Consider the following 21,580-nt stretch of genomic DNA (forward strand, 5'->3'; position numbering starts at 1 on the left):
TCACGATGGTGTCTCTCCATCGGGATGTCAGTCACCCATCACGATGGACGATGGTATCGTCCATCGGCACAACCCTATTAACTATGTCTCTGCATAACAGAAATGCTTGCATTTGATCCTTTATTAAATATTGATAATCTTTGAACTTGTTTTTTCTAATTTTGTTGAGCTCAATCTTCTCCCAAATAAAAGACTGGGGCTTAACATGCTTGGGTCAGAAAGATAAAGCTGAGCATGTGACTCGCTAATTATATATTTTAAAAAAAAAAACAGTGACGTCATTTCCGGGTGAGCTATTCCCAGTGCTAGTCGTGTGTGACTGCTGTCCTCTTGTTTGGCATTAGCCTTACTACTATTGCTTACTCTAAGGGTTATCTGGGTTAATATTCACATCTAGTACCTTTTATTAGCGAATTCACCACTGTTAAACCGCTTGCTGTTCACTTTCTCATTTTGCTAAATAGACCACTTCTCTTTACCTAAACACCGCTAGCCTTAGCTTAAAACCTAGCATGGCCACCACTCTTTCCGCCTCTCCTCCTCTCTCCTGCCCCATGTGCCATATGTTAAGTGATGATCCTGCCTCCTTTAGTGAAGATAGTGGTAGGTGTGTTAAGTGTAGTCTTGTGTTAGAATTGGAGGCCAGGCTGGAGCAGTTAGAAGCGCGGCTCCGCACAGTGGAAGCTAAGCCGGCTAGCCAGGTCGTTACTCGTAGCGCGGGCCGCGCTACCAGGGCTAACTTAGCTAGCACCCCAGCGCCCTCCCAACAGCCAGGAGACAGTCAGGGGTTTGTACCGGTTGGGAGGAAACATAGTGCTAAATGCAAAAACTTAGAGCACCCGAGACTCCACGTTAGTAATAGGTTCTCCCCCCTCGGCGACACACCCGCTGAACACTCAACTCTGGTTATAGGCTTTTCTGAAGTTAGAAACGTGGAGCTCCCAGCGGCTACAGTCAGGTGTTATCCGGGGGCCAGAGTTGGTGACATCGAGGGGAACCTTAGGATGTTAGCTCAGAGTAAGTCCAGGTTCCGTCGAGTCGTGATTCACGCAGGCGGTAATGATGCCCGACGGAGACAGTCAGAGGTGGTTAAGTTAAACGTAACTTCGGTGTGTAAACTGGCTAAGACGATGTCCGACACTGTAATTTTCTCTGGTCCCCTGCCGAACTTAGTCAGTGATGAAATGTACAGCCGCTTTTCATCATTTGGCTTTCTAGATGGTGCCCAGAAAACGGCGTTGGTTTTGTGGATAACTGGAGCGCGTTTTGGGGGAAGCCCGGTCTCATGCGTAGAGACGGCGTCCATCCCGCTCTTCTTTCTAGAAACATTTCTGCTAGCCTTAGTCTGTTAACCTGACAATCCAGAGACGAGACCCGGGCGCAGAGCAGCAGTGTAAAACGCTCCTCTGAGCCTCCCTTAGGGTTAGTGCTGGTGCAAAACCCATGCAGGGAAAGTCAAGCAGGTCCTAGCTTTAGCTTATGTGCTGAAAGACAAATGAAAGGAGCGCGTCATAGAAACTTAAAAGTGACAGACAGCAGTACTCACAAGCAGAATTATGATGTAATTAAATGCGGTTTATTAAACATTAGATCCATTTCCTCCAAGTCCCTCTTAGTCAATGAGTTGATCATTGATAACAACCTCAGTCTTTTAGCCTTGACAGAAACTTGGCTCCATCAGGATGACTATGTTAGATTGAATGAAGCAACCCCCCCCCACTTATGCTAACTATCAGAAATCCAGGATTTCAGGGAAAGGAGGTGGTTTGGCAGTAATATCACAGTCTAGCTTACTTCTCAGCCCTAAAGTTAAAAATGCTTATAATTCATTTGAAAGCATCATATTGTCTTTAAGTCACCCAAACAGGAAAACTCCAAAACCTGTTTTACTCATAATTATTTATCGCCCCCCCGGTCCATATTCAGAATTTTTAACTGAGTTTTCCGACTTCCTATCGACTATTGTCTTACATTCTGATCAAATTATAATATTAGGGGATTTTAATATTTATGTTGATGACCCCAGTGACTGTCTAGGAAAGGCTTTTGCAGCTTTATTAGATGATGTTGGTTTCACCCAAAGTGTGAATGAACCCACTCACTGTCATAAGCACACCCTGGATCTTGTTCTAACCTATGGTATAGAGATCAGCCAGCTGAGTGTCCTTCCTCTTAACCCCATCATTTCTGATCACTTTATGATTACCTTCCAGCTTACACTGGAACATCCTTCTGCACCAGTGAATAAGAAACAGCTTAGAAGAACCTTAACTGACCGTTCTGTGTCTGAGTTTAAACATACAGTTCAGCCAGTACTTCGTGATATTCTGAGAAAATACTCTGAGACCAGCTCCCATAGTATCAGTCCTAATATAAATGACCACTTTGTTAATGATGCCTTACAAGCCCTCAGGAGTACACTCGATGTTGTTGCCCCCTTGAAACCTAAGTTCGTCAGACAAAACCGAGTAGCACCGTGGTTTAACGCTGAAACTCGTTCTCTTAAACAAGAAACCCGTAAGTTGGAAAGAGAATGGCGCCGCTCCGGTTCAGAGCAGTCTCTGGATATCTGGAAACATAGCCTATTAAATTATAAAAAAGCTCTGCGTAGAGCTAGAAGCCAGTACTATTCAACCTTAATATCAGAGAATGGAAATAATCCAAGATTTCTTTTTAGCACTATAGCTAAATTAACTCGCAGTCAGAGCTCAGTAGAACCACATGTTCCTGTTTCTCTCAGCTCTGATGATTTTCTTACATTTTTCGACAGTAAAATCTCAAATATTAGACATAAGTTAAATCAAGTTATTCCTACTATCAGCCCAGAACAGGCTGAAGCGGTAGAAATGGAGGCATCCATAGAAACCTCTGTAACATTAGACTGCTTCACTGCTGTGGATCAAGCGGAAATAACATCAATTATTACGTCCTCCAAATCCTCAACGTGTCTGTTAGACCCAATTCCCACTAGACTTTTTAAAGAAACTTTTCCCCTAATTAATGATCCCATATTAACAATGATAAATGCCTCTCTGGAAACGGGTTACGTGCCACAGTCTTTTAAATATGCAGTTGTTAAACCTCTTCTGAAAAAGCCCAGTTTGGATCCTAGCATCTTGGCCAACTATAGACCGATATCAAACCTGCCCTTTATTTCTAAAATCCTAGAAAGAGTTGTAGTTAAGCAGCTTTACTGCCACCTACAGGACAACAGCCACTTTGAAGACTTTCAGTCGGGATTTAGACCTCACCACAGTACGGAAACTGCACTAGTTAGAGTCTCTAATGACTTGTTATTGGCCTCAGAAAAGGGACTACTTTCTATTCTGGTCCTGTTGGACCTCAGTGCAGCCTTTGACACTATCGACCACGGTATTTTACTCCATAGATTAGAGCAGGACATAGGGATCAGAGGATCTGCTCTCCAGTGGTTTAAATCCTATCTGTCCGATAGGTATCAGTTCGTTAATGTAAATGGCCATTCCTCTCAGTGCACTCGAGTCAACTATGGAGTCCCACAGGGCTCAGTCTTGGGACCGATCCTGTTTACGCTTTATATGCTACCCCTAGGAAACATAATCAGGAATCACAGCATTAATTTTCATTGTTATGCCGACGATACGCAGTTGTATTTATCCATGAAGCCTGACCAGAATGACCAGATAGAGAAACTGAACGCCTGCATCAGTGACATCAAGACCTGGATGACAATTAATTACCTCCTCTTGAACCCAGAAAAAACTGAGGTCATTATACTTGGTCCTAAAAACCTCAGAGATACTCTGTCTGCTCAGATAGTCTCCCTGGATGGTATAAGTATAGCCCCCAATTCCACAGTTAGAAACCTTGGGGTTTTATTTGACCAGGATTTATCATTTAAGGCTCACATATCTCAGGCGTGCAGAACTGCCTTTTTTCACCTGCGGAATATTGCTAAGATCAGAAATATACTTTCTAAGAGTGATGCTGAAAAACTCATCCATGCATTTGTTACGTCGAGGCTGGATTACTGTAACTCCTTGTTAGCAGCGTGTCCTAAGAGTTCCTTGAGAAGTCTCCAGCTTGTTCAGAACGCAGCAGCAAGATTGTTAGCAGGAACTAGCAGAAGAGATCACATCACTCATGTGTTAGTTTCGCTCCATTGGCTCCCAGTTGATTCTAGAATCAAGTTCAAGATCCTCCTGTTAACCTATAAGGCCTTACATGGAATGGCCCCGTCCTATATTAAGGACCTCATAGTCCCTTACCATCCAATGAGAACACTTCGCTCGCAAAATGCAGGACTGCTTGTTGTTCCTAGAATTAGTAAAAGTACGGTTGGAGGTAGAGCGTTTAGTCACCAAGCCCCTGTCTTATGGAATAAACTCCCAGCTCATGTAAGAGAGGCCGACTCAGTTTCTACATTCAAAGCTAGACTGAAAACATTCCTCTTTGGACAGGCTTATTGTCAGACTAGTTAGTATTCAGAGATTATTTAACTTAATGTTAATTTGTTTAAATTAAACTTAATAATAACTATTTCTTTTAAAAGGCTGCTAGAAGTTGAAGCTGGGGTAACTATGGTGCACTGGGGTTCTGTCCTCTTTCCTTTTTTTTTACTTCTACCCTTCCTCTCCTCTATTCTTGATCATTATTCATCATTTAGTTTTCCATGCCGCTGTTTGGTGCAGTGCGATTCATGTATTGTCCCTCTTTTCCTCTCCCCTCCTGGGGAGTGGGAGTGCTTCCAGACTCCAGTTGGCTCATCCGTGCTCCAGTTCCTGACCGTTTACCTCGCCTTTGCTCCTGCTCCTACACCTGGCTGTGGATCCTGCCTCTGGCTCATCTTTGGCTCATCTCTGCTCTGTACCTGACCGAGTACCTCGTCTCTGCTCCTGCTCCTACACCTGGCTGTGGTTCCTGTCTCCGGCTCGACTCGCGCCCTTGACTGTCCCCACAACCACGGCTGGATGAAGCTCGTCTGCTGGACTTTTATATATATGTAGTTGTAGATTTAGATAAGTTAATTCTTCTCTAAGAGTTCTGGTAAATCGCCTGTCCATCCTGGGGGAGGATCCCTCCTTCATGTGGGCACCCCTGAGGTTTCTTCGTTTTTTCCGGAATCCGTTTTTTTTGGGAGTTTTTCCTTACCGCGAAGGGGGGTCTAAGGGCAGGGATGCCAGTATAGCTTAGTCAGTTTGTTAGTTCATTTTAGTATTTTCCTATTGAACTCTTTGTATTTGTGATCCTTTTGATTTCATGTTTTACTTCGAAGCCCATCGAGACGACTGTTGTTGTGATTTTGGGCTATACAAATAAAATTGAATTGAATTGAATTGAATTAAATGTTCACCTTTTTGTAAACTTTTTTTTCTTGCTACTTTCAGTTGATAGATGTGATATAAAATGATTGACTGTTTATGAGAACTGGAGTGAGTATGACCTCATCCATAGAAAATTGCTTTCTTTCGGCTTCAATGAAATGAAGTCACTTAAGTCGCCTTTTTTCCGTGATACGAATGCTGCCATTTGAAGCCAGGTGATGTTAGCAAGCAGTGATTGGTCTAAGTCGGTCTGAAGGTGAAGGCGAAGCTGCAGCGAGACTTAAGGAGAACAGGAAGTTGTTGTCCTTAAAATTCAGTTTAGTTTTAATATGCCTCTTCCCCTTAGTATGATCTGTGATTTGTGATATTATATCTTTTATGATTATTTTAATTTTTTGTAATGGATGTAGCCTTTTCTTAATCAGTTGGCATATTAATTTATTTTAATTGATCACTGAACTACAACCACCCATCAGGACACATGTCCCATAATGCATTGTTTTGTAGTCTGTAGGGCAGCTTTCAGTCAGTTCAGTTTCCAGCTGTGTCCGGGTAGGTTTGCCCCTTGCTCCCACCCCTTTCTCGTGATATTTTTGTTTTGATTGACAGGTGATGTTGGAGCAAAAACAAAAATATACATCTCACACCAGGTGATCTGCGCAGCATTACGTCCATCTGGGAGATCTCAAACACACTTATTGTGCATCTTGGCTGCACTTATTTGGTATCACCAAGATGAATTTCCATCCCCTAATGTTTACATACATTTAAGTATTGTTCGAAACTGTGAAATGACCGAAAGGTTACTACGGTAATCACTTTGTTACTAAAAACTTTTTTTTAATTCTAAATGTATGGTATTTTGTTTAGTATTTGTACTGTTATGACAGCGATGGTGCTGTCAGTTTACCTCGTTGTTGCATCTTCAATATTGCAGAATAAAATGTGACACTGAATTTGGAACAGCACATTGTAATTTCTGCAGTTATTATTAAAGTATTTATTAGTAATACAGTGGAAATTAGTAGATTTGGTTCGAATGTTGATTTACGGAATGCGCCCCTAAAATTTCTGGTTGTGCCCCTAAAATATTCAGTTGGGGGCCACAGTGCTCCTAGTGTTAAAAGTTAGTCTGGAGCCCTGCAAACAATTCAATTTCTCAAGGTGGGGGCGGGCGGGCATCACATGCTTTTGTTAAGGTATCTGATTGGTCAGTTTGTAACTTGAAAAACTCTCAACAAAGAAAGAAATGTGAAAAAATTGGATTATCGAGATAATGTTAAAAAAGGTGACAGAGTAAGAATGGTTATTCTGACCAATAGAATGACTGAGTAACAGTTGTTTATTTCTCCACAGATGTCTGTGGGATTTTGGCTCCTTGGACCCAGCGGCTACTTCCTGTTTGGAACACCAGGGGGGAGGAGTCACTCAGTCCAGTTCTGTTTTTACAGTCAATGTGCAAAATCAAACCTGTTTTCCATAGTTTAGTTTACCCACCAAAAAAAAAAAACTTTAAAAAACTGAAAACATATTTGAGCTGTTTTGGGTGCACCTGTTCTTTGATTTTTCTCTAATTTAAGAAACTGTGATTTTGTGAAACTGTTCTAGTGCATTAAAAAAAAAGAACAAAATTTCCTATTTCTTTTAGAAAGATTATGTATGTGACATACTTGTTTTGTTTTTTCATTTGTCAAATTTTATTTTATTTGCATTAAAAGGGACAATTCTAAGTAAAAAGCGTGAATTGGTGTATTTCTCACCAAGATTTAGCCACTTGTCTTGAATTAGGACGAGCCAAATTAAAGTGCTTATGAGTTTTTAAACTATTTTTTAAACGTTCCTCCTCTTTTTACCTTTATTTTTTGCAAGAAATGATCAGCGTTGTGACCAATCCAAATGCAAGCGCGTTTTTCTTTGAATAAATACGAAATATGACGTAGAAATGTGCTGCGTCTTTTATTTTGTTAGTTTCTTTCACCTTTTCCGGTCTGGCCCAAACTGTTTATTATAGTCGCTGGTTTGTCGTCAGTTTCGGACAGTCAGGTCCAGAAACATTCTGCTGTGTTCACGTGAGCATTCCCACAGCGGAGGAAAGGCGCGTGTTTGCCGGCCCGTGGGAACGTTTGCTACAGCTTTTAGCCCAAGCAGCTTTGCTTCCGCGTCCGTACCTGAGTTTGAGACCGACACCCAGCGGCCTCTGCTCGGACCCCGCGCTGGTTGATCCCTCTGCAGCAGCTTTTTAAAGACCGCCGGACGGAGAGCCCCGGTCCGGCTTTGAAAACCTCCGAAAACTGCGAACATTTTGTGTTGCTAGATTGAAGCCAGAAACACTTCCGCGCCATGCTTTTCAAAATAAAATAAAGGCATTATAATTCTAAAAGTATTTCCTGAAACATTAATTCTGTAAAAAATATATACATAACATGAGCCAATCATTTCGACAATAATTAGGGATTTTTTTTGATTGATAAATACTTATAATCAGATAAAAAAAATAACGTTATAATACAAAATAAATAAATGGATATACAAGTAAACCCTTGTTTTTCGCGGGGGTTACGTTCCAAAAAGAACCCGTGATAGTCAAAATCCGTGAGGTAGAAACCTCTATTTTTTTAACAAGTATAATACAATTAAAAACTCTTGAAAAGAAAGAACAAACCATTTTACAGGCTGAAGCATTTGTTTCACAAATAAAAGTACTTTAGAAATGTTTTTTTTTCAACAAATATCTTTTGTACTGTACTGTCAAATAATAATTTTAATCATCAATGTGAACAGAAGGCTTCAAATCGCGGAGATTAGCCCCGCCCACCGCGACCCGAGTAATTGGATTAAACGGAAGAAAATTTAAAATGATTATGAAAAAAATACAAAGTACAGTGGGACAAATAGTGACTCAGGTGTATTTCACTGGTCTCCAGACTGAATCGCTGCATCCTGACTCTGCTCTGCAGTGTTTTCTTCTTTTGAAGCCCGCGGAGCAGCTGTGTTTGTTCAGGAGAAGAACATAGTGATTGACAGTTGTTGTCGCTCTTTTTCTATGGGTTTTAGAGAAACTCGAAATTGCAAGAGAATTTGCACGTATGTAATGTAACTTTAGCAAGCTGTTTTACGTACGTGTACATATTAAACTGTAGTGTTATTGACGCACAGGTAGAGAAGAAGCGGAGTGACTTTTTAGCCGATCAGAATGCAGAACACAATGCACGATGCAAATCCGTGAAGTAGCGAAACCGTGAAAAGTAAACCGTGTTATAGCAAGAGATTACTGTAATAAAAAATGAAACAAAGGCTGCATTTCTTTGTAGTGGTTTACACGCTCACTTCACCCAAGAAGACTGCTTTGAACCTGAACTGAGACCCTTCTGTGTGGAGTTTGCATGTTCTTCCCCGGCATGTGTGGGTTTTCTCTGGGAGCAAAAACAAGCTTATATTATTGGTTCATTGATTAATCAAAAATTCTCTCCAAGGTTTGAATGTGTGCGTTTGTGGTCCTGTAAATGACTGGCTACATGTTATTTATATACAGCATGTATCTATGAGTGTACCCCACACACCCTACAGCAGTCTGGATAGGTTCTTGCAGCTCCACGAGCTTACAAAGTAGGTATGAAAGAGGATGAAAAATAAATTAGATGTTCCGTTTTATATGCAGGGTCATAAAGAAAATGAACATTGCCTAAGTAGGAATTGATTTGTCAGTCAATTCAAAAGTGAAAGTGCTATGTTATTCATGCCTCCAGCAACCCTGTGAGGGATCATAAAATTATAGATTAAATTTTGAAGTGGCAATCGTAACAACGCACATACAGATAATCAAAGTTATTGAGATTTATCTCAGATAATTTATAAAAAGAAAAAAAACAGACAAAACCTTTGAACCAAAGTCATGTGAATGACCTCAAAATACGATATCAAATCAGCAGCCAGGCCCAGAGGAGGAGGGCCCACTGTGGAACAGCACGAACAAGAAAAGGAAACTAAAAGACAAAATGTAAGAAGCTTGATTTAGCTCAGGCAAGAAGGTGCCCAGTTCAAGTCCCGGCTAGGGGACCTGAAACAGAACACCAAGGAAACTCTCCCCGTGCATGCGTGTGCCTTTCCAGGGGCTCTCCAGGCACCCCTGCTTTCTCCCTGCTTGATAGGTTAATAGGTTACTCTAAATTGCCCCTGGGTGTAGATGTGAGTGTGCTTGGGTATGTGATTTGTAGTCCTGCAACTGACTGGCAACCTGTCCAGGATGTCCCCCACCTTCAGCTACAAGTGCCCAGGATAGGCTCCATCAACCCCACGACCCCAAAAGGGACAAAACAGATTTAGAAGATGATTTATGAATAAATAATTTCCTTTAGATGCAAATTTACAATCAGGTAACATAACAGTAACATGTTGAGATTGGGATAATCCTAAACATAAAAGAAAAAAAATTGTATGTTCAGGGAATAAACAAAATATCCGTCCTAAAGAGTAAAAACTCTTAATAGTCTTTTTGAAATATCACCATTTTGAGCTGTAGTTAGATAAAATGTGATTCTGAAAAGAAAAAAGTCTCTTGTAGATTCTTATGAATATCCATGGAAACAGCAGGACTAGAACTCTGGAGATCATTTCTGGACTGAAGATGTCATGGCCTGGCAGCTACTCCCTCCTCCCCCCTCCTTCCTGTGTGCACGCGACCAGCTGGATCCACTCACCTCATCTACACCTTCCTTCATAAGCTCCTCCTGGATCATCAGCCGGTGCCAGTTCGTTGTTCCTCCTATGGTGCATAGTCTGGTCAGCTCATGTTTGTTGTCTCAGTTTCATAGAACCAAGCTCATGTTATTGTCTTCGCTCTGCTTCAGGACATTAACCTTCCGGATCCTCACCTGGTCGCAGTCCTTCCACGTTGCAGTCACGCCAACCCTGAAACCTCCAGCCAGCCGCCTCGCCTCGCCTTGCTTCGAGCTTCGCCCACGCCATCTCAAGTAACCTCCAGCCTGCGCCCCGTCTCGTCTGGATTCAAGCCTCGCTCTCGCCGCAGTTCACCCTCGAGGAGTTTCCCGCTCAAGATTTCCACCAGCCTGCTCTCGCCCTCTCTGCCTGAGGAAGGAAACCCTGTCAAGCTCACGTTCAGATTAAACCACTTAATACTTACCGTTGTGTCAAGTCTCATTCCGGGTTCCAGCATCTGGGTCATTCCTGAACTCTCGTTCGAATCATGACAGAACGAACTGGCCTAACACCTGACCCAGCTGACCCGGAGGGACTTCGTCACGCCATTGCCTTCCAAGGTAACTTGTTGAATCGCCAAGCTGACGCTTTGACGCAAATGTCCTCCGCCCAGCAGGAACTATTTCGCCGTCTCGACGGCATAACGCAATCGCTAATGGAACTGACCGGGCAAACCACCAACCTCGCCTCCGGTGCCGCTTCCACTTCTTCCGGCAACAGTGCCACTTCCGCTTCCCAGTTTTCCCCGGAAAACGTCCGTCTACAGCCGGAACCCTTTTTCGGGGATGTTTCTGCCTGTGGAGGGTTCCTACTACAGTGTGACCTGATTTTCCAACAAGCCCCCAGGTATTATCAAGCCGACCACGCTCGCATTTCTCTCATTGTAAATTCTCTCCGCAGTAAGGCGCTGCAATGGGCTCAAGCATTCCTAGCCGCTCATCCCATCACGCATCTTCCTTTCGATCGCTTCCTGGGAGAATTCCGCCTCGTCTTCGACCAACCCCGAAAGCAGGAAGAAGCCACCCGGCGGTTGCTAAGTCTCAAACAAGGCAACCGCCCGGTAAGCGAACACCTCATAGACTTTCGAATTCTTGCTGTCGAGGCCGGATGGCCGGATTCCGCGCTCAAGGGAATTTTTTACCAGTCTTTGAATGAACGCATTAAAGATCACCTTTGTACCCAGCCTGAAACGGACACTTTTGAGGAGCTCGTCACGGCCGCTCTAAGGTCGGACCTCCGCCTCCGGGAACGCCAAACGGAGCAGAAAAGTAAGCTGCCGTCGACTCATGTCAATCCTGTTCGCCCCTTACCTCTGGTAGCTCCTGCTAACCCTGCTTCACCTTCGGTTAGACTCGATGAACCCATGCAAATTGGTCACTCCAAGCTCTCTTTCGAAGAGAGAAAGAAACGTCGGGATGAGGGATTATGTTTTTACTGTGGGCAAGCGGGTCATCAGGTCTCACAGTGCGCGGTTCGTTTAAACCCCCGAACCCCCCGTTAAATGACAGGCCACGGGGGGGTATGCCGGAAACTTCTCATGTTCCCAAGTTTCTGTATGTTCCTGTCAAAATCTGCCACCAAAGCAAAATTCTGGAAACTAAAGCACTTATTGACTCAGGGGCCGAACACAGTTTAATGGATCTAAGTCTCGTTCAAGAACTCTCTCTCCCTGTCGAGGTTCTCGATAACGCTGTTAATGCAGCCGGGTTGGGGGGTAAACAACTGTCACGCATCACCAGACGCACCGGTCCGGTTCTCGTTATCACCTCCGGTAACCATCGGGAGTACCATCACTTTTTCATCACCCAATGTCCTCAGACACCCTTAATTCTCGGGTTTTCTTGGCTCCAAAAGCACAACCCTTGTTTAGATTGGGGATCCTCCCGCGTCACCAACTGGAGCACCTTCTGTATGGCTAATTGCCTGCAGTCTGCTGTACCCCACACCAAGCTACCTGACCCAGGGTCTAGTAAGGACATCGATCTTTCGAACGTACCCTCCTGTTACCATGACCTTCGTTCCGTTTTCTGCAAATCCAGGGCTAGTGCCTTACCTCCACATCGTCCATACGATTGCGCCATCGAATTGCTTAATGGAGCTCCTCTCCCTAAGAGCAAATTGTACAACCTTTCTGGTCCGGAGAAGAGCTCCATGGAGGCTTACATTCAGGAGGCGCTATCCCTTGGTCACATCCGTCCTTCTTCTTCACCGGTCGCTGCTGGTTTCTTCTTTGTGGAGAAGAAGGATAAAACATTGCGTCCTTGTATTGACTTTAGAGAATTGAACCAGATCACTGTTAAGGATAAGTACTCTCTACCGTTACTAGAGTCGGTTTTCAATTCGGTTCAGCAAGCTAAGTTTTTCACCAAGCTTGATCTCAGGAATGCTTATCACCTGGTACGCATGCGCGAAGGTGATGAGTGGAAGACAGCGTTCAACACCCCGCTGGGCCACTTTGAATATCTCGTTATGCCTTTTGGCCTCACCAACGCTCCTGCGGTGTTCCAGCGTTTGGTGAATGACGTTCTTAGGGATTTTCTGAACCGATTTGTATTCGTGTATCTCGACGATATTCTGGTTTTTTCAGCCGACGAGACACAACACGAACACCACGTCCGTCTTGTCCTAGAACGTCTTCTCGCTAATCAGTTGTTCGTCAAGGCAGAGAAGTGTGCCTTTCATGTTTCCTCTGTCCCCTTCTTGGGTTATATCATTGAGGCTGGGAATATTCGCCCCGACCCCGCCAAAATCGAGGCCGTCGTGCAGTGGGAGACACCTCAATCACGTAAAAAACTTCAACAGTTCCTAGGGTTCTCTAATTTCTACCGTCGCTTCATTCGGGACTATAGTTCTATTGCTGCTCCCCTCACACGGCTTACTTCCACCAATCGCCCCTTCGTCTGGGACTCTGCCGCTGATGCCGCTTTCAAGCGGCTCAAGACCCTGTTCGTTTCCGCACCCATTCTCATTCAACCCGATGTGTCCAGACAATTCATAGTGGAGGTCGATGCCTCGGACTCTGGAGTGGGGGCTGTGTTATCCCAGCGCGAGGACAGTTCGGGAAAGCTCAAACCATGTGCTTTCTTTTCGCGCAAATTGAGCCCTACCGAGCAAAATTACGATGTGGGCAATCGCGAATTACTGGCAATCAAGCTCGCGCTGGAAGAATGGCGCCACTGGCTGGAGGGGGCGGAACAACAATTCATCATCTGGACCGACCACAAGAACTTGGCTTACCTACGCAGTGCTAAACGGCTTAACTCTCGCCAGGCCAGATGGTGTTTATTTTTCGACCGTTTCAACTTTGTCATCTCTTACCGTCCGGGCAGCCGTAACGTCAAGCCGGATGCCTTGTCCCGCAAATACTCCACCACTGAAACCCGCACTGACTCTACCATTCTTCCAACGTCATGTTTCATAGGAAATCTCACTTGGGAGATCGAAAACAAGGTGCAGCAGGCTCAGAGTGAGATCCCCGCCGGTGTCACCAGCCCTCCGGGCACTCTCTATGTTCCAGACTCCCTCAGGTCTGACGTCCTCGCCTGGGGTCATACCTCACGTATCGCCTGCCACGGAGGGGTTTATCGTACCAGTCGTCTGCTCAAGCGACGTTTTTTCTGGCCTACCTTGGAACGCGATGTTAAAGAGTACATTGCGGCCTGCAGCACGTGTGCCCGTTCCAAGACCTCCAACAGACCTCCCTCGGGACTTCTGCAACCCCTGCCAGTCCCTAGCCGTCCCTGGTCCCACATAGCGGTGGACTTTATCACGGGACTTCCACCTTCACAGGGCCATACTGTCATACTAACCGTCATAGACAGATTCTCCAAAGCTGCCCAGTTTGTTCCACTCCCTCAACTTCCCACAGCCACGGAGACCGCCGACACCCTCGTCAACCACGTCTTCCGACATCATGGGATCCCTTGTGACATCGTGTCAGATCGTGGCCCCCAGTTTACTTCCCAAGTTTGGAAAGCATTCTGCTCCGCCCTGGGGGCCACGGTCAGTTTGACTTCAGGGTACCATCCTCAGGCTAACGGTCAAGCGGAGCGGGCGAACCAAGAGCTAGAGGCCGCCCTCAGATGCTTGGCAGCTCAGAACCATGCTGACTGGTCCAAGTATCTGATTTGGGCGGAATATGCCCATAATTCCCACACCTCTACAGCCACGGGACGGTCACCTTTTGAAGCCTCGCTGGGCTACTCACCCCCCTTGTTTCCTTCCCAGGAATTGGATCTGGCGGTTCCCTCTGTCCAGCTCCATCTGCAGCGCTGTCAGGAGATCTGGCTGCAGACCAAGGCCGCTCTCGTCCGCACCGCTGAGAATAACCGCCAGATTGCCAACCGTCACAGGGGGGCGAGTCCCGAATACCAACCAGGTCAAAAGGTGTGGCTGTCCTCCCGCAATGTCCCTCTCCAGGCGTCCTCTCGCAAGCTGTTGCCCAAGTTCATTGGTCCATATACGATCGACCGGGTCATCAATCCGACCTGTGTTCGACTTCGTCTGCCGGCGGCTCTGCAAATACACCCCACATTCCATGTGTCACAGATCAAGCCTGTTTCCGAGAGCCCTTTGTGCCCGCCGGCCACTTCCCCGCCGCCCGCCCGTACCATCGATGGGGCCCCCGCCTTCACTGTCTCCAAGATCTTGGACGTTCGGCGTCGGGGTCGCGGGGTCCAGTTCTTGGTGGATTGGGAAGGGTATGGTCCGGAGGAACGCTCGTGGATCTCGCGTTCGCTCATCCTGGACCATACCCTCATCGACGACTTCTATGCTGCCCATCCTGATCGTCGCCCTGGACCGCCTGGTGGCGGTCGTTGAGGGGGGGGTACTGTCATGGCCTGGCAGCTACTCCCTCCTCCCCCCTCCTTCCTGTGTGCACGCGACCAGCTGGATCCACTCACCTCATCTACACCTTCCTTCATAAGCTCCTCCTGGATCATCAGCCGGTGCCAGTTCGTTGTTCCTCCTATGGTGCATAGTCTGGTCAGCTCATGTTTGTTGTCTCAGTTTCATAGAACCAAGCTCATGTTATTGTCTTCGCTCTGCTTCAGGACATTAACCTTCCGGATCCTCACCTGGTCGCAGTCCTTCCACGTTGCAGTCACGCCAACCCTGAAACCTCCAGCCAGCCGCCTCGCCTCGCCTTGCTTCGAGCTTCGCCCACGCCATCTCAAGTAACCTCCAGCCTGCGCCCCGTCTCGTCTGGATTCAAGCCTCGCTCTCGCCGCAGTTCACCCTCGAGGAGTTTCCCGCTCAAGATTTCCACCAGCCTGCTCTCGCCCTCTCTGCCTGAGGAAGGAAACCCTGTCAAGCTCACGTTCAGATTAAACCACTTAATACTTACCGTTGTGTCAAGTCTCATTCCGGGTTCCAGCATCTGGGTCATTCCTGAACTCTCGTTCGAATCATGACAGAAGATATATCATCTGTCCATGGTGCAGCGGTAGGGCGGCCGACCCATGATCGTAAGATTGCAGGTTCGATTCCCACCTTGCACGCCCATGAGTCGAAGTGTCCTTGGGCAAGACACTGAACCCCACCTTGCCTCTGGTGGTAGGTGGGCGCCTGTGTTTGGCAGCGGAGCCGCCACCAGTGAGTGAATGTGTGTGTGACTGTAAAGCGCTTTGTCCTTGTAGGAAGAAACGCGCTGTATAAGTATACGCCATTTACCATAAAGGTGTTTTTTTTTAAAACAATGGATTTCAATTAAATGAAGAAATAAAGCTGAAATTGGGTTATTATGTTTGTAATGACATTATATTTTGGATGATCTTCCTTTGTGCACATCCATCTCTTCCTCATGAGCAGATCTTTAACAGGAGCCTTGTTCGCTCACTTCGCTCACAAAATGCAGGACTGCTTGTGGTTCGCAGAATTTCGAAAAGTACAGTTGGAGGTAAAGACTTTAGCCACCAAGCCCCTGTCTTATGGAATAAGCTCATGGAAGAGTGGCTGACACAGTTTATAGATTTAAAGTTAGGCTTAAAACATTCCTTTTTGGACAAACTCATTGCCAGACTAGCTATAGTAATCAGAGAATATTTAACTTATTGCTCCTCTACCTACCTACTTGTGTTTGAGGGAATAATTACAACATTCATTACATCCATTATACATATTTCTCAGCGGATCTAAGCAGAGAGAAGATTGTTTCAGAAACTGGGCCAGGGCGACCCATTCCTCCTGCTTAAATTATTACTTTATTGTATTAATATTGATATCCTAAAACTGTAGATTTCCTATTATTGTCGTTATAATTGCCATTCGATATGTCTGCAATGCATACTGCATTCGACTTACTAGTAACCTTTGTGCTATCCTAGGCACTTTAAAGTTGAGAGTTGGGTCATCTAGACCCACTAGACAGTGCTCTGAACCTTTTTTCTTCAATGATTTGTGATCTTCACTGGTGTCCATGGATTCCATGAAATCTTTCCACCTTTATCCACCTTTGTCATGGTAGGGAGAACACGTCAATGTAAGGGTGGGGTCATCTAAGACAGCACAAAGGTTGAATGTTTGAATTCAATTTCACAGTCAGATTCATGTGTTGTCCCTCCTTCCCGCTCCCCTCCTGGGAGTGATTCTAGATCCCAGTTGGCTTGTCTGTGCTCCAGTCCTTGGCCGTGGACCTCGCCTCTGGCTCGCCCCTAGCCGTCCCCCAGTTCCATCTGGATGAAGCCCATCTGCTACACTATCCAAATATGTAGTTGTAGAGTTTTTGTCATATCGTCTGTCCGTCCTGGGAGAAGATCCCTCCTTAATATGAACACCCAGAGGTTCCTTCCCTTTTTCCTGGAATCAGGTTCTTTTTAGTAGTTTGTCGTTTGTCAATTATTGTTATATTGGGCTATATGAATAAAACTGAATTGAATTTTTATCATTTATGTCATATATCATTTTATTATTGTTCAGATGTCCTGCCTTAATTGACACATCCTTTGTTCTTCTTGATTGTTGGTTGAAAATCGAAAAGTGTCCTGAATATTTGAATTTTTTCAGATTATTGAGATTAAAAAATTAAAGAAAAAAGTTAAAATCTTAACATATTAAAACACGTTTTTTTTTAAATCATTTTTAGTACTTGTGTAAACATGCACAGTTTGTCTTTTTTTCATTAAATACGTAAGTAGTTTTTGTTGATAAGAAAACAGACAAAATCTGTTTTATCTATTTTATTTTCACTTTGCAGAGTGTCTCCATTTTACTGGTTGTGTTTGATAATATCCTCCAGACAGGAGCTGCTGTCTGTTTGCTGGCTGAGTTGAGGAGGAGGAGCCTTACCCACAGACCCGACGCCAACCGGGTCGTAGTCAGAGAAGACTGTTGGCTTTCACAGAGATGCTGTTTTCAGGGAGGAGGTCATTTCCTCTCTTCATCGGCACGTAAGTTATTTTACACACGTCCTTCACTGCATGAACACAATTCCAGTTGCATCTGTTTGCTGAAGTGTAAAATCAGTTTTTCCTGCTTTGCTGAAAAATCCTCAGTTTTTACCCTTTTAGACAAATAAACTCATTAAAATATGATGCGTAGGATGTGAAAAAACAAATTAAGTTCAATGTGAGTCCAGTATCAAACTCTGAGAGGTTTAATTGTCCGCGAATGAGGAGTAGATTAGCTCAGGTTAAGCTTCTGCTGAGATGAAGTTTGTCAATTCACCTCTGTGAAATCCAACTCTTCCCGCTTTGTATGCTTCACATTAAACATTGAAGAGCTGCGCAGACACCATAACGGTAAGCTTCTGTTTCAAGCCACAGTAAAATATGTGTTTAAAACAGCGAAGGTCAAGAGTGTGTTCATGATTCACAGCATTACGTCTGACTGTGAGCGCCTTATCTTTGCTCCTCAAAAGTCCCACCCTGGGACTGTGACAGTAGGCTTTTCGGTGAGATTTGTTGGAGTTTAACCTGGCAGGACTAACTTCTTAGAAAAGCTCTAATCAGCGCCCTGACAGCCAGACACAGAGCCGCGAGTGGTTCAGCAGCTTCACATCCACCGTGTTATTTTAACCCGCTGCTGAATCAATCATGAGGAGGCCGCTCTCTCTTCTCCGCAGCCCATGGAAAGTGATACTGGAGCGGCCCATTCCAGAGGATCAGATCCTAACCACAAGTTTCCATGAACTTTCAATCTGATTTCTATGATTTAAAGTAAAGCTCTTTGGAGCATCAGCTTCAAGAGCTGGCCAGGGTTCACATCTCAGATGGAGGGTGAGAGGCATGTGGATGGACACAAATTGAACGAAGATGCCAGGACTCAACTTCAAGACAACATCACCTGGATGAATGACAATCTTCATCAACCTATGGACCTAAGAAAATAAAACCTACACGTTTGTTTTTCTCCTTCTGTACTTCTATTGCTCTGCTAAAAAATATCTCTGCCTGCACTAAAATAAACTGTCATTTGGAAAGAAAAGAAAGGAAAAGTGAATGAAGCTCATTTGTTTTGTTTCTAAACTTTAGAGCTGTGTGAGGTTGAATGATGGAAATCTGTTTCTGTTCAGCAAGTTTCTCAGATTCTGTTTGTTTCAGACATTCATCTCTGGAGCTCCTCACTCTGCACAAGATGTAAGGAATTAAAGAAGCCTGTTGCAGGTCTCCATCACCTTTAGGGCCTCCGTCACTCCTCAATCTTTCAGCTGGTTTACTTCTGAGGGTGCATCCCTCCCTCTTTTGCAGATTTCTTTGAGGCACAGACACATTTGGCTGCCGGCTGCAGGAGATCAGTCGAAAACATTCCTCACAGCTACAAATCCTAAACTTTGCTTTGATTTATTAAGAAAAAGTTCCACTTCGTTTGGGTCAGAACTGTTCTCTCGGAAGCTGAGAATGATGTGAAGCTATGTGAGAATGTGATGGAATGAAGAGCACAGATTATGATCTCAAAGTTACATGTCTGAAATGAATTCCAGGTCTGTGGATTTATGTGGTTCAGATTCCTAGAAAAAGCTTGATGACAGACATTCAGTGGTTCTTCTCTGAAGCTACCGTGCTCTTAACTTTTAATTGGTCAGAGGAGCTGCCAGAATCATCTTCTGGTTCAGGATTTTCATTTTAAAAAATCATTATTAAAAACAGGTCCTGGATATGAGTGTCGTCTTCGAACACAAGTTCACAACACATCGATTCATTTATGACACGTTCACAAGATATTTCTTCTAACTAGTGTTGCCCCCTCTGCAGGTCTGTGAGAAGATGGCTGTTTAGCAGACGATGCTTTCTGTGGATCCTCATCTTGCTGCTCATTGTCAGTGTTGCTCTGCAGAGCTTTGCTGCCCAGCAGACCAGGTAAAACTACAAGCAAATGACTTGGTGAAGACCCTTTGCCTTTGGTCTTTGAATTGTTTTCTTAGGCTGCAGTCCCCAGGTAACACGTCTTACAGTGGAGGCAATATGTATTTGATCCTTTGCTGATTTTGTTGGTTCAACCACTTAAAAGAAATTGACAGTCTGTCATCTTAATGTTGGGTTCATTTGAACAGTGAAAGACAGAAAATCACAAAGAAAATAAAAAAAATCCACTTTAAAGAATTTAAAGAGATTTAATCATTGAGGAAAATAAGTATTTGATCCCCTAAAAGTTCTGGTTCACACAGACCAGTTCGACTCTCCTAATCAACCTGAGCTGAAGACACCTGTTTGAGCGGATCACCTGTACAGAGACAGCTGTTCACAGAATCAGTCGATCAGTCAGACTCCAAACTCTCCAACATGGAAAAGACTAACTAGCTTCCAGTGAGAGAAGATTGTAGACCTACACAAGAGCGGACTGGACTACCAAACTATCAGCAAGAAGCTGGAGGTTAAGTTGACTGGTGCCAAAATACAAGAACATGCTCATCAATCCACCTTTAGGTCTGGGGCTCCAAACCAGATCTGACCTGGTGGGGTTTCCATGATCATGAGTACAGTGAAAAATCAGCCTAAAGCAACACAGCAAGAGTTAGTTGATTATCTCAAAGCAGCTGGAACCACAGTCACCAAGAAAACTATTGGCAATACTTGATGGTTTAACATCTTGCAGATCGTGAAAAGCCCCCCTGTTCAAGCAGACACATGTGCAGACCCACCTGAAGTTTGTCAATGAACACCTTCATGATTTAGAGAGTGATTGGGAGAAGGAGATGTGGTCAGATGAGACCAAAACTGAGCTCTTTGGCATCATCTCAAGAACCCCAAGAACACCACCCCAACTGCCAATCATGGAGGTGGAAGCATTATGCTTGGGGGGGGGGGGGGGGGTCTGCATATGGCTACCTCACCATGTAGATGTGAGGATGGTCAGAGCCATGTACCATCAGATCCTGATTGAGAACCTCCCTCCCTCCACCAGGAGGCTTTTCATTGGTCATGGATGGAATGACCCAAAGCATACAGCCAAGACAACCAAGGAATGACTGAAGAAGAAGTAGATCAAGATCATGGAGTGGTCCAGCCAGTCTCTGGACCTCAGTCCTATAGAACAGTGGTCTCCAAACCCCGGGCTGTGGACAGGTACCGATCCGTGGGTCATTTGGTACCGGGCCAAACAGAAAGAATAAATAACTTACAATACTTCCATTTTATTTATTTCGGAATCTGAAACTTGTTTTATTTTGAAAAATTCCTCAATTCTCTGTTACATCAGTCTATGTCACTCTTGACGCAGGCCAAGGCGCTCTTCTCGGTCACGTGATAGGTTACCGCTAAAATAAAACCCATGAGCTAGCAAAAATAGTAAAAAACAAACATCTTTGGAAAGTTTCTTTACCAAGGTGAAAATGCACAGCCAGGAGACAGAAGAGGAGCCTTCGACTTCCAAAATAAAGAAAGGTACATTTAATAGAAAGTACTTCCTTTTTGCACCATGAGTTTGGGAAGGGGAGATGATGATGACACCTGTGCGATGTACAATGTAGTGCGTGTCAAAATAAAGCTCTTGGCAAGTCAATTTTCCTCTTTTATCGTACTGTTTCCACAATAATCATTCTCCCACAACTTAAAGACCAGTCCGTCAAAACTTTGTGTGACGTCATACCGGTCCGTGGCGTTAAAAAGGTTGGAGACCACTGCTATAAAAAACCTCTGGAGAGAGCTGAAGCTTAGAGTTCCATAGCAACAGCCACCGAATCTGAATGATTCAGAAGTCACTAGCCGCGGTTACATGGGCAGAATATCTTGATCGGATCAATGTTCGGGTTAAAGTTCACCCGTGCACATGGGATCAGAAAACCTTTTTCCGATTAGAACAAACGTTCCCATGGCGCACACCTTTGGTCGGAATTAATCATTTGGGCATGCGCAGTAGTGGTAAAAAAAAAAAACCGGAAGAAGAGATGCGTCCCGTTGTAAACAGACCGCTGCCACAGACTTTTGCAGCAGCTCTGTAACACGAGACGAGGCGATCTTCCAAACGTGCTTTTATTAATGTTATGAATATTATGAAGCGCCTGCTCGCTCACCGGGGCTCGGGTGCCAGTGGACCGAAGCGCTGCTGCCCCGCATACCCCTCGTGAAGGGGGGAGAGGCAGAGAGCCAGCGGGGTGAGAGCAGAGCGGCGCTTTTCACGGGGCC

At 44.8% G+C, this 21,580-nt stretch overlaps 1 protein-coding gene across 3 annotated transcripts in view; it reads right to left on the reverse strand.

Annotated features, from left to right (window-relative positions):
- The window catches only part of sugct (succinyl-CoA:glutarate-CoA transferase), a 101,845-nt gene extending 94,180 nt beyond the window's left edge, over positions 1-7,665 (reverse strand). The window contains exon 1 of one of the 3 annotated variants that reach the window (XM_004080827.4): positions 7,472-7,662. In XM_004080827.4, the coding sequence (XP_004080875.1) occupies positions 7,472-7,604 (133 nt within the window). In that variant the 5' untranslated portion in view covers positions 7,605-7,662. Of the gene's footprint in view, positions 1-7,470 lie in introns of all 3 variants that reach the window. The other 2 variants (XM_020712467.3, XM_078938275.1) reach the window with 2 other exon arrangements.
- Between the last annotated feature and the right edge of the window lie 13,915 nt (positions 7,666-21,580).

Source organism: Oryzias latipes, chromosome 20, assembly GCF_053564925.1.
Source record: "Oryzias latipes strain Hd-rR chromosome 20, Olatipes_Hd-rR_3.1".
In the NCBI taxonomy this organism is placed as follows: Eukaryota; Metazoa; Chordata; class Actinopteri; order Beloniformes; family Adrianichthyidae; genus Oryzias; species Oryzias latipes.